Genomic DNA, 12,575 nt, shown 5'->3' on the forward strand with positions numbered 1-12,575 from the left:
AAGAGAATGAAGGGTGCCAAGGAAAAAGCATCTCTTCAGGGTTACCCTGATCCAAGCCATCATCACATTCCCTCTAACCAGGAGGGCGGTCCCTCCTCTTCCACCTTCCCGGTTCAACTACATCTCTCGGAGCTTCTGAAAATGCAAAGCGGACCCTGGAGGCCACTTCCGGCCTCGGCCCAGCCTCAGGGCCTTTGCACTTGGCTGCCCCTCTTCACAGGAGGTTCTTCTCTTGGCTCCTCTTTGAATTCCAGCTCCTCCTCACCTTTTGGGTTTCAACTCACAGTTCACCTCCGCAAAGAGGTCCACCTTGACTGCTTCCATTATACTCATCACCGCCCTTCCAGGCCTTCGTCTCTAACTGCAGTTGGTATTTGTTTGTTACGGTGTCCGCCTTGTTCCACCTCTGAGTGAATCAATGAAGGTACACCAGACCCACACTTTCTGCCTACGACCTGTTCCAAATAGCAGGACCCCTTCAAGCCTCCGTTTTCTCATCTGTCACTGAGGACATAATTCCATTGGTGAAAACATCGCATCTCTAAGGTGATGTCCAGAATGGTTTCTCCAAATCCAACATGGATTTAGGGGGGCACCAAGAATCTAGAACAAGGCAACTGGTCAGTCTTGACTGTGGTCCTAGGGGTGGTTCTGCCAAGTGCTCTGGCCTAGGTGCCAGCGCTTCCTGGTGGCTCTGTTGGCATTCGGATGAGTTTCTTAGTTCATGCTGGAGGTGAGGGGGTTGGTGGAAGACACTGATGTGGTCTTAGGCACCTGTGTGACCTTTGGCAAGTCACTGTATCTCTTTGTGTCGTTTTCCTCACCTGTGAAAGAAAGTGAAAGTGAAAGTGAAGTTGCTCAGTCGTGTCCGACTCTTTGCGACCCCATGGACTGTAGCCTATCAGGCTCCTCTGTCCATGGGATTTTCCAGGCAAGAGTGCTGGAGTGGATTGCCTTTTCCTTCTCCAGGGGACTTTCCCGACCCAGGAATTGAACCCGGGTCTCCCACATTGCAGGCAGACGCTTTACCGTCTGAGCCACCAGGGAAGCCACCTGTGGCTGTAATAAGGCTTAATAAGAGTGCCTGTGTCTCAGGGAGAGGATTTAAGGATTAATTCCGGGCCCACAAGTCTTCCCTGATAGCTCAGTTGGTAAAGAATCTGCCTGCAATGCAGGAGACCCCGGTTCTATTCCTGGGTGGGGAAGATTTGCTGGAGAAGGGATAGGTTACCCACTCCAGAATTCTTGGGCTTCCCTTGTGGCTCAGCTGGTAAAGAATCTGCCTGCAGTACTGGAGACTTGGGTTCGATCCCTGGGTTGGGAAGATCCCCTGGAGAAGGAAAAGGCTACCCACTCCAGTATTCTGGTCTAGAGAATTCCTTGGACTGTATAGTCCATGGGGTCTCCAAGAGTTGGACACAACTGAGCAACTTTCACTTTCTGGATCCACAGAGGGTTCAGAATCTTCTATCCTTCCCATCAGCATCTAAGGGCAAGAGCACCACACTGAGCAAAAAGAACACTCCTGCCGCTTCAGACTCACTCAACACCTTAGGACCACCCTCCAAGCCCTTGGGGAATCCAAGCAGGCATGTCTTTCAGTCGGCGGCCAAAGCATCTGAGGAGGCTACCAGCAAGACTAGACCAGCCAGACACGGGCAGACGTGTGTCCTCCAGACGTCCTAGTTCAAGTCACCCCAGCTTCCTCTGCATCAGTCTGGACATGACTCCTTTCTGGTGACCAGAAAACTGAGGCTCAGAGAAGCGAAAAGGTAGGTGACAGCGCCCAGCAAAAGCCTGCCTCTTACAGAAGCTCTGCTCAGCTCTCACTATCTCTGTGCTTCTTCCCGAGTCAATCTATGCCTCAGTTTCCTTGTCTATAATGGGGCTACCAGAACTGTGTGCTGTCCCAGTAGTGAGGATTCCTTGGTATGATCCACATGGAGCGCTTGGAATGGTCCTTATACGTGCCAGGCCTCTATACGTGTTAATTTCAGTTATCTCAGGAAGGACAGGTCTGCGGTTATTTTCCATCTCCAGCCTGGGAGCGCAGGTGACATGCTAGACCAACAGACCTGGGAGGAGCGCTTTTCCTTTCACTCTTTCCAAAGCTCCACGGAGTCACTGTTGTGTCCATTTAGCAGACATGGAGCCTGAGGCTCGGAGAATCTGAGAGGGGAGTCCCGTGTGGGCTTGCCACTGGACGTTTCTTTGGTGGAAGAGCCCCAACTGCCACTGGGAAATAGAAACAGCGGAGGGGTCATCAGAGAGAAAACTAGGTATCTTTTTCAAATAGCATCCCCAAACGTAGAGTTCAGCCTTCACCGCCTGGGAGTCCGGATGGTGCCCTGCTGGGGAGGCAGGGAAGCGGCCCCGCGCAGAGGAGGCTTTGAGGTCTCGCCCCACCTGCCCGAACCTAACCCGCCTCGTTCCGGGTAAACAACGCGGCACGTGCAGCCTGTAGCGCCCCGCGTGCGCGCACGGTGCCTCGGCGCCAAGCGCGGAGAACTCCAGCAGGACCACAGTCCCGTCCGTCTGTGAAACCTGCTTCCCGTGGGTGGAAGAGACAGCCCCTGCGGCCCCACTGCAACAGACTGCGATCCAGCCACCGTTCGGCGCCCGCCAGGAGCTGTAGTTTCTTGGTCTGTAAAATGGGCAGCAAAGGGGGCCGCGGCGGGGCTGGGCTGCCCTGACCTACCCGGAGTCTCTGGTCGGGGCGATCCTTCTGTCCAGCCAGGCCCCCCGAATTAAGAGCAGGCGGTTGAATTCGCTTTTACTCCTCGCAAAAACAGGTCGATATGGCACTCCGCTGCGATGTTCTAGGTCTTGACAGGCAGGCTTTAGGGGCTGATTCTATAGGTTCCAAGAGGGGCATTAATTTGCTAGAATTCATCATCCAGAAAAGCATGAACTTGGATTTCAGCCCCCCATGTCTGAGTCGTCAGCCCCGACTCTTGGAGTATCTAGGAAAGTGTGTACAACACACACACACACACACACACACACCTCTTTTAGGTACTCACAATCCAGGGTAACTGCCGGCAGTGCCCAGCATCTCACAGAACACTTTCTTTCATTTTATACCAAAAATATTTCAAAGAGATTGTTGCCGCATTCCGCACTTTCTTTTTCGGAAAGTCAGGTTCAGAGAGGTTATGAAATTTGCCCAAGTTCACACAGCTAAGAAGTACCAAAACCGGGATTCCTAACACCAGATGGTCTGATTCCAGCGGTAAACTGGCTGTTGCTTCTAGAAGCACCACCTTCTCGCTTGGGGACAGGAAGGGGGGCGGCAGCTGAACGGATATTTCAGATCTTGAGCCTGGATTCTTCTGAGCACAAGCAGGGCGTGGGGTCTGATTCCAGGGAGACCCTGTGGAGGCTGAAAGCCGGTTTGGGAGAAGAAGGGTTAGGGGAGGGGGTTCCGGAGGAGGAGCCCCTGGGAGGAGGAAGAAGAGCTGGAGTCACCACGGGGTTCCAGGGAGTGCCCGGTGCTCCCTTTGGCATTCTCGATGCCTCCCGGGAGAACCTCTTGCGTCCCAGAACTGATCCGGCGCACACGCGCGCCGGACATTGCCCCCCGCACCTTGTCCTTCACGCAGCGGATCTACCCCACCCGGTTCTCACCCGCTGTGCTCAGAGCTGTGTATGCCCTTCCCCTGTGGAGCCCCCCACCCCCGCCCCGTGGGCCAATCTCCTAGTGCCTTGCCTCTGCCTGAAGTCTCTTTCTGTGGGCTGGACATCTCTCAGTACCTCATTTCTCAGTTCATCTCCCCCCAGTCAGTGTCTATCAATGGGTCTCCCCTGCCGCCTTTACGTTGTAAATATCAGAGTCACCGGGGCAAAGAGACAGAACTCCTGCAGGGACGTTCGAGGACAGCTTAGAAGTGTTGGGGCTGTTCATTGGGACTCTGGGTGTTGGTTGTGTGCTGTGTGTGCTTGGTTGAGTATGTGTGTTGGTTTTGTGTGCACACAGTGTGCAGCGTCTTTGATTTTGCGTGGTTGGGTGTCTGCGTGGGTTGGTTGTGGGTGTTGCATCGCATGTGTTTGGCAAGTCCTGTTTGGGTGTGTATCTGTTGACTGTGTGGGTCCGTGTGCTGGGTGTGCATGGTTGGTGACTTGTGCGAGTTGTCTGTGTGTGTGACGAAGGTTGATCTGATGTGTGTTGGGTGTCAGCGTTCGTTGTAACATGTCTTGCATGGGTCAGTTCTGTGTATGTTAGATGTGTGTTGTGCTGTATGTCTGAGTGTGTGCTTGCGCGTATGCTTGCGCGCGTGCGCGCGCGCGCAGGCGCTGTCTATCGCCGAGGGCGCCTAGCCGGGCGTCAGGCAGCAACCAGCACTGCCAGAGCAGGGGCTGTGGGCCCCCGAGGCCGCGGGAGGGCGCTGCGGAGGAGGCCGGCCGGGTGATGAGAGGGTCGCGGAAGGCGTGGAGCAGGGGTGCGGCAGTGGGAGCTGAGTGGAGCGGCAGGAAATCCCAGAGTCTGGAGTGGGGAGCACGCCGGGGTGCCCTGGAGGATGGACCAGGGGCGGAGGGAAGGTTAAGGTGTTTCCCCGGGCGGCCAGCGGCGGGGCTGGGGAAGTGTCCCTGCCCGGCCGCGGTGTGAGCGGCTGAGAGGGGCGGGGACGGAGCCGGGGAGGCCGCACGGCCCCGGGGGCTCGGCCAGGCCGGCGCCAGCCGCCAAGTTGAAAGGCGGCCGCGGCCTCTCCTTGCTGCTTCCCATTGCGCCCCCGAGGGCTCCAGGCGGGGCGCCTGCCGAGGCCGGGGCGGCCTCTCCTCCGCGCCGGGGGTCACTCAGGGGCAGTGGTCGGTGCGCGGCCCGGACCAGCCTCATGGGCTGTGGGACTCGCACTCAAGGCTCCGGCCTCGTGCTTCGTAAATGTCTTCACTGAGTCTCCTGAGCTAGCTGGGCCTTCCGCCGCGGGTCAGAGAGCGGAGAAGGGAACCCTCGCACCAGGCGGTCTTAGCGCGCGCTCTCCAGCCCCTCTCCAGCCTCGCAGAGTCCCTGACCGCCCAGGCCCCGCCGACCTGCAACAACAGCTAGGAGCGTCCCAGGTCCCCTGCCGCCCCCTAATCTCAGTTCACTGGCTTCCGCGCCATGGGCTTTGGTCTCGCCGGAGCGGTCAGAAGCGGAGTTTTTGCTGACCGAGACTTATGTCTCCTCCCCAACACAACGAAAACGCCTTCACAGACATTGTGCAGGGCAGGTGAGGTGTCCCTCCTGATCCCCAAGGGTCAGGGCTAGAAGGAGTTAAATTCGGAGAGCCAGGGCCCGAGTTCTGAGGGGCGGGCTTTCCCAGACCCAAATTGCTGGCCCGGCACTGTGGGACCCTCAACGAAAGGGAGCCGGGCAGTACCGGAAAAGCGTGGATCCCCGAGTGGAATCTGTGTTCGGAATCCCTGCTCTCCCCTTTATTGGCTGTGTGACCTTGAAAAAACCGCGTAACCTCTCTGGATCCTTGTTTAAAAAAACAAAAAATCTTAATTTGTTGGGAAGCGTAGAGAAGGTGGTGCCCTCCGGAATTTCAGCACACAGTAGGCTGCATTAAGCGCTGGCTCCTCCTTCATCACAACCTCTAAACGAGGTAGGTGGCGACTCCGTTGTGATTGATCCCAAGTTTCCTGCCGGGGAAGGAAATTGATCCGTAGAGGACCGGACGCGGGAACCCCAGCCCACTCTGTCCTCACTTGATAAACAAGCAACTGCGTTCCAAGGGTTGGGCTGGACGGGAGGCAGTGCCCCCACCTCGCCTCGAATTCCCGCCGGACCCAGCTGAATCTGTCTCAGGTCCTCACCCCAGAGCAGAGCACCCTCCTGATCCAGCAACCATTTATTGAGCACCTTATGTGTGCACGCCCTATCGAGGGAGGAAATCCAGAAGCAAAAAGCGGTGCAAAGAAGGGGCTGAACGAAAGAAAACAAAAATGGGGAAAACTGGGGACATAGGAGTGAAAGGAAACAGAGACCCAAGGCCCACAGCAGGGCTGGGGCGCGCGCGCAGGCGGGCGCGGGCGGGGGTCGCAGGGCGGCGGTCGGTTCCAAACAAGCAGAGGCTCTGAGTGGGGGATGGGGGCGCGCCCGCCTCGCCTGCAGCTACCGCCAGGCTGGAGCCTCTGCGCGTCTGCCGAGCTCGAGCCGTTGCTCATTACTGCAATTATGTAGCTCTAAGTTTGCCTCGACCCTAAATTGCCAAGTTTCGAGGAGCCAGGAGGCCGGTGAGCTCGGGCCGCGGGAGACACCCGATCCCGCCCTGCCATTCCCCTCTCCCACACGCGTGGAAAACATTCCGGTGTGGCCGATGCACCGTGAGCTGAGAAGATTCAATTCTGCTCGACATAACCGGGGCGCCCTCCCGCGCAGTAGCTCGTTAACACGTCCCCAAAATCCCGGGGACAAGGGAAGGATTCCCAGGCCCATTTCGCAGATGAGGAAACTGAGGAATAGAGTGATCTTCCCTACGCAGAGTCAGGCAGCGGACATCAACCAACGGGTTTCTCTGAAAAGTTTAGTACAAACCCCCAGTATAGGAGAGTGGCCGGGGGAGTTTCAGAAAGGAACTCAGATTTGTGGAAGCCCGGGTGTCCCGCGCGAGGTCACTCGGGATGTTGAGTTTATACGGGGGGTAAACATTCTTTCCGTGTCTGCAAGAAATAGTGATGTACCTAAGCGCTTTTAAGGGGCCGCGTGGGCGCCGGAGTCTGAGACATTTTTAAGTATCACTCCCCTCTCTTGGGGATGAAGAGGACCAATTCGGGCCATGCTTGTTGACCCAGAGGCCGGAGACCACCACCCCCACCCCCGACTGCCTGATCATTGGAACTTTCTTTTCTTAGGGAAGGGAGTGGTGACAAGTTCGACTGTAGCCCCATCCGCGGGACAGAGCCTTTGTCAGAGCTACGTAGATCGAAGGATCCAGGACGCAGGGTACCTCGGAACTCGCCGGCACCAGCTGAGAGCCCGCCCTGGGTGGCTGCGAACCACCCCGAGCTCTCTTGGAATTCCGAGGCCAACCTCCGCCTGGGGCTAGAAACCGCGTAGTGAGCCCCAGGTTTCCTCCCCACGCCATAGCCGGTCTCTTATTTGCAGAGATGTCTACCCTCCCCGTGTCCAACGTCAGGTACTTCGGGTTCTGACAGCCCTTGGTCTCCTGGCTTCCTCCTCGAAAAGGCCGCCCGGGGCTGCCCTGTCGTGAAATTTGGAGACGCCCCCACAGCCGGACAGAGGTGGAGGTGAGCGGGGAGCCCTGATCTGGTGAGAATTAAGTCAGGGCCCCCAACTCGAAGGAGAACAGAGCGGCTCCTGGAACATAGTAGGCTTTATTTACTAGAGATCCTTTTCTGCCTTCAACATGCTAGCAAAATTGCCCCCGGAAGGCTAAACTTGGCGCTTGTTCAAATATATTCTCCTGGTAGCCTGAATATAACCTACTATATGAAAGAAAAACCCAGTTTGTAGGCAAGCCTCATGCAAAGGACACCCCACGGCGCTTAGTGTATGGCTGCCCTGCGTTTTCAGCAAACAATTTTTAAAGGGGTCGTAATAGGGAGTGTGAAGGCACTCACATTCTGGCAGCCTCAAAATTAGTTCCTCAAACTGCGTCTACACTGGCCACAGCGGCGGGTGATTTAAGAGAAGGGTAAGGATGCCTCTCCATCCCCCACCTGGCCTCCTGTGGGAAAAACAGGTTTGCGGGGGTGGGAATTGTCTGGATTAGCTGTCTGCAGTCATCAAACCATTTGGGTGATTCTCTTTGTTTTCATAGACGGGTTAAAAGGGGAGAGAAAAGAAAAGACTCGGTTATGGATCGCCTGAACAAGTGTCGATTTCAGCTTAAAGTGAATTGGAAAATTGAGCCTAATTATCCAAGGTAATTGCTTCAATTCTCCACTTGACTTTGCTAAGGCAGATCTGTCCTGTGTGTTCAAAAAGGCAACCCCTCTGTCCCTGAATATTGTTGTCACCTTTGAAAAGTTGCTGGCACCAACTACCACCAAACTGAAAAGCAACCAAACCTGAAGAGATGGCAAGGAGTAAAATTAAGACTAAACGAATGAGATAAATTTCTTGTAGCTTAAAATTAATTTATTTAACAAATATAGCTATAATATAAATGATAATAAAATTTCAAATATACAGTATATTACAACAATCCCTTCCAAAGGGAATCTTGAGAGCCACCCAAATGTACTGTTAAATAGAAACAGAAGTTTTTAATTTTTATTTTACAATTTCTTTCTGGTACTGGTAAGAGAGAGGTCCCTTCAACCTACCTTTGTCACGCATCTGTGTATCACTCCCCCCCCCCCCAAAAAAAGCAAATGTTTTACTGTTGAAGTTCTTTTAAAGTTTTCTGTTGGCAAGACCCAGGATCTGCCTCTCCTGCAAAGTTCTTCTCTTTCTCCCCAACTGTTCTCATTTCCAAAATCTTCAAACATGAATTTTCTCTGTGCTTTTTCCTGCCAGGTGTTAGGACAGGAGGCAGCCACGCAGGAGGCACGGCCTCTAGATCTGGTCCAACCACTAACTCTGCTGGGGACTGTGGATACCTTTGGAAACCTCTCTGTCCTCAGTTCCCCCATCTGTAACTCGAAGGGATAGATCTAGCTTCTAGAAGAGCGTCATGGGGCCCTCCCAGCCACTTTGGGGTAGGGAATCAGACTTCAGAGAGTTTACTCCGGTAGCAACGGAGGACAAACCAGAGCAGTGTGGGCGTTAAAGAGAAGGTGCCAGGCGGTGCTGAACAGGGGAGCACCTCGTGGGAAGGCTCCTGTTGCTTGCTGGAGGGATCGGCTGGCACCCTAGGTAGGCAACCCTGGGCCTTCTATGTCAGGTGGTACATGCTGTAGCCCACGTGGGCTGTGTAGAGTCCCACGGGCGCCACGGGCAGCGCGGCGCGCTGGAAAGGGCCAGAGGCCCCGTAGAGCGAGGCGCCCGCGGCGGCTGCTACGGCGGCAGGGCCTCCCAGTGGGAAGGAGAGGCCGAAGGCTGCGGGGGGCAACATGGGTTTAGCGGCCATCTTCAGCTTCTCCAGCTCGGCCTCCTGCAGTCTCTTGGCCTTGGCGCGGCGGTTCTGAAACCAGATCTTCACCTGCGTCTCGGTGAGGCTGAGCGAACTGGAGAACTCGGCGCGCTCGGCGATGGACAGGTACTGCTTCTGGCGGAACTTGCGCTCCAGCGCCAGCAGCTGGGCGGTGGTGAAGGGCGTCCGCGGCTTGCGGTTGGTCTTGTGCTTGCGCAGGGTGCAGGCCGGAGGGCTCAGCCGCCCTGAGGGGCCGAAAGAGAGAGAAATGCAGAGGGTTAAGAAAGTGGAGCGCCATCCGCCCCGAAGTGGGAATAATAATAACAACGCCCGCAATTCATTTGCGTCGAGCACTTCGGCGCCAGGCGCCCTCCTGGAGCGGCACTTGGAAAATGTCTTCTCCAGCTCCCACCGCCGGCCCACAGGATAGACGTTCTTGTCTACCTTTTGCAAATGAGGAAACGAAGCTTCCAGGTAAAGCTCAGCCGTGTTCAAAGCCAGATATAATTGGGAAGAGGTAAACAGCCCTTAAATCTAAGTGGCTGCTTAGGAAGGCTTTCTCCCACCACCACTCAGGTTGGGACGGGTGGATATTAACAGGACAAGAAATGCGCAGAAAGAGGCCCTGCACCCGAGATCATATTTAATTTTAGGCGTTGGCTAAACATTTATCATCTGTGCCCACTAAGTGCTCAGCGCCTGGGGATACGCCGTTCTGTGGCTGAAAATCCGTATCTCCCAATCCCACACTCTTTCACTTACAACAGTGTGGTCCATGGGGTCGCAAAGAGTCGGGCAGGACTTAGTGCCTATTCTAAGCTCGGGCCTCGCTGACCAGAGGTGGAGCAACCCCGGATGTCACACCATAGCCGAATCTCAAATATAAAAATGTGCCACAGTCTGGGGCTTGCTTTTAACGGGGCTTTTTCTTATGATTGTTCCAATTGTGTTTTAGGCCTGTTCCACACCCAGCTCCTTGGCCTCTGGTCTCTCTCATATGTGTGCCTGTTATGGGCAGAATGCAATGGCTTCTCCTCGACCAGTGCTCCAGTCCACAGAGATCAACGCTGCTGGTACCCAGCTGCCTTTTTACTTATGGCTTCAAAATATACCCTCAAGGATGGGCGGTGAGAACACCTTGGCAGAGGGCTCACGCGGCCCTGGACAGGGTCGGCTGGGCGAGTCAACGCCTGCCACACCCAGCAGCTGTCGCCTAGTTAAAAACGTGGAACACAATTATTCCCAGGACAACAGAGATCACCCCGACTTTGGGTCAGAACCCAGGCCTGAAAAGAATTCTTAAGTCCTGGAAGGGACGCTTTGCCTACGCAGCAGCTTCACTGGGGGAGAAATGAATTCAAATCTAGAGAATGTTTTCACCAGACGGGTTTTGCCTAATTATGCAATTTTCTTTTTGGAATGCTTTAAAAAAAAAAAAAAAAAGATGATCCTCTGGGCTCTCAGGCCACCAGGATGTGAGTCAAACGAAAACTGGTGCTAACATCCCCCCTTCTTCCCTGGTCGAGACCATTGGGAGTCCGGGAAGCAGTTGGCCCCCGACTCGTTTTCCGCCGGGCCACCAGAGGGGCGGGCGCCGAGGGAAACGTCACACCCTTCGGTAGTTAACAGCCCAGCGCTAGGCCACCTTCTCCGGCCATTAGGCCCAGGGAGGGGCTAGCCTTTCAAAGACGTTTAATCCCCCGATAAAAATCATTCCTCAGCATCACGCCATTGAATTCGGGTTGCTATTATGCCGCACCAAATAATCGGAGGAAACGAGGAAAACTTGGGAATTTCCCGTGCTCCTGAAATATCTCCGAGTGTGTTCGCTGGGCAGAGAAGCCCGGTGGCCCGCGAGGCCTCGGAACGACCCCAAAGGGGTCTTTGGCGGCTGGAGTCCGCTTGCACCACCCAGCCCGAGACATTTGGGAGCTCCAGATCATGTTGGAGGGGGCGCCTCCCACTAATTGACTTGGTGCCCCGCCCCCTCCACTGGAACCTGAGCGCTTCGCCTCCTCCCCCTACATGATCCATCCACCCTGAGCACCAAGTATCCACCTGAAACACGAAGGGGGCAGGGGAGGGGGGATTTTGCAAGAGCTTCGGAAACACAGTGGGCAAAGAAATACTCTGGTGGGTGGACGTGGAGAAGGGGAGGGGGGCGCACTAGGCTTCCACGATGAGAAAGTGAAACTCTGCTCTGGAAAGATGTCCCGCACTCTTCGAACCCACCCGTTGGGGTAACGGCGAAGTAACAGGGCTTAGGCTCTGACAGAGGAGCCAGCCGAGACTCCTGGGGTCGTTTGGTGGGGGCCCGAGGAGATGGTGCCCAGACACCCGTGTCCTACAAGTGAACTCCTACCCGCAGCGTCGCTTGGACAAGGCGAGAAGCCCGAGAAGGTGGACCGAGAGCTGGGCCTGGGCCAGGCCTCGAACCCTCTTCCTGGGTGGGAGTGGGGAGAGGCGTCGACGCCCCCCCGCCCCGTGCTCCGCGACCACTCATCTGCAGCACCGGTTCCAGGTACCCGGCCGCAGGTACGCAGACGCCGGAGACAAACAGGCGCCGGAGCGCGGCCTGGCGCCCTCGGGTCCCACAACCCCGCCGGCCCCCTCCCCCGCAGCCTGGGTTCTGGCTACTCACTGGACGGGGGCGGGGAGAAGCGGGGATTCTGCATCCACGGGGTCCTCTCGGGTTTCTCGGGGCTCTCGGCTTTGACGAGCGCATCTTCTGGCAGTTTGAGGAGTCCTCCCACCGAGAAATGGCCGAGCGGTCGCGGCGAGGACGGCGCATCCGGGGCGCCCAACGACCCCGGCCGGGCACCTAGAGGCTGCGCGGAGCCGCCCGCCGCCTGTGCGCCCTCCGAGGCCGCCAGGACGCTGTCCTTCGCCCCGGGCTTCCTGTGATCGGCCATGAGCGCCTCCACGCTGAAGGGCAGGAGCGAAGGGGACACTTTGGGCTTGGCCCCCTCCTCGTCTGCGCCCATAGCGGCCGCCGTGGCCGCGGTGGTGCTGGGGGTCTGGCCTCCGCCGCCCCCCGCCGGCTTGCCGAAGGCGGAGTCCTCCACTTTGACACCGAGTGGCAAAGAAGTCATGTCAGCAGCCGGGGCCATGCAGAGCCGGGCCACCCCTCCAGCCGCAGCTCCGGCCAGCCGCCGGGCATGAGCTTCGGGCGTGCTGGGAGCGCGGTCGGCCTCTTGGAGCGTCCGGGGCCCTGGCCGGGCGGGCTCTACCGCGCGCGCCTCCCGCCCCTTCCCAGAAGGCCAGCTCCGGCGCTCCGGGCCTGGTTATCCGCTGGCGCCGCCGCGCAGGCGGAGTTCTCGGGCTCACCAGCCGGCTCCGGGTCGGGCCGCCGCTCCCCAGAGAACTTGTTAATAAGGCGAGGCCAGCGCGGCGGCGGCCAATCAGCGCGCGAGGGGGAGGGTCCGGCGCGATCCATTGGGCCCCGCTCGGGCGGACTTGCCCCGAGGCGCGCTGGGCCTCGGGGCGCGTGGGGCTGGGCCCAGGCCCCAGGAGGGCAGAGGAGGGGAGTGGGCGCCGGAAAAACTTTCCTCCAAG

General features: G+C 57.0%; 1 protein-coding gene and 2 long non-coding RNA genes across 3 annotated transcripts; 2 read left to right on the forward strand and 1 right to left on the reverse strand.

The window, feature by feature from the left end:
* The first annotated feature begins 4,322 nt into the window (after positions 1 to 4,322).
* LOC113894510 lies at positions 4,323 to 8,483 on the forward strand. The gene is made up of 3 exons (XR_003511606.1): positions 4,323 to 5,585; positions 6,835 to 7,230; positions 7,764 to 8,483. It is a non-coding gene; the product is annotated as an uncharacterized LOC113894510 (long non-coding RNA).
* On the reverse strand, positions 8,066 to 12,359 carry MSX1 (msh homeobox 1). The gene is made up of 2 exons (XM_027545018.1): positions 11,662 to 12,359; positions 8,066 to 9,265 (listed from the first exon to the last, which is right to left on the reverse strand). The coding sequence occupies exons 1-2, from the start codon at positions 12,128 to 12,130 to the stop codon at positions 8,823 to 8,825; spliced, it is 912 nt and encodes a 303-aa protein (XP_027400819.1). The 5' UTR covers positions 12,131 to 12,359; the 3' UTR covers positions 8,066 to 8,822.
* LOC113894509 lies at positions 9,272 to 10,463 on the forward strand. The gene is made up of 2 exons (XR_003511605.1): positions 9,272 to 9,494; positions 9,976 to 10,463. It is a non-coding gene; the product is annotated as an uncharacterized LOC113894509 (long non-coding RNA).
* Positions 12,360 to 12,575: the final 216 nt, after the last annotated feature.

Source organism: Bos indicus x Bos taurus, chromosome 6 (assembly GCF_003369695.1).
Source record: "Bos indicus x Bos taurus breed Angus x Brahman F1 hybrid chromosome 6, Bos_hybrid_MaternalHap_v2.0, whole genome shotgun sequence".
NCBI lineage: Eukaryota > Metazoa > Chordata > Mammalia > Artiodactyla > Bovidae > Bos > Bos indicus x Bos taurus.

Coding starts and splice junctions, on each gene's coding strand:
- MSX1 (XM_027545018.1), bottom strand. CDS start 12,130: ATGGCCCCGGCTGCTGACATGACTTCTTTGCCACTCGGTGTCAAAGTG. Junction 9,266..11,661: donor CTTCTCCCCGCCCCCGTCCA/GTGAGTAGCCAG, acceptor TCGGCCCCTCAG/GGCGGCTGAGCCCTCCGGCC.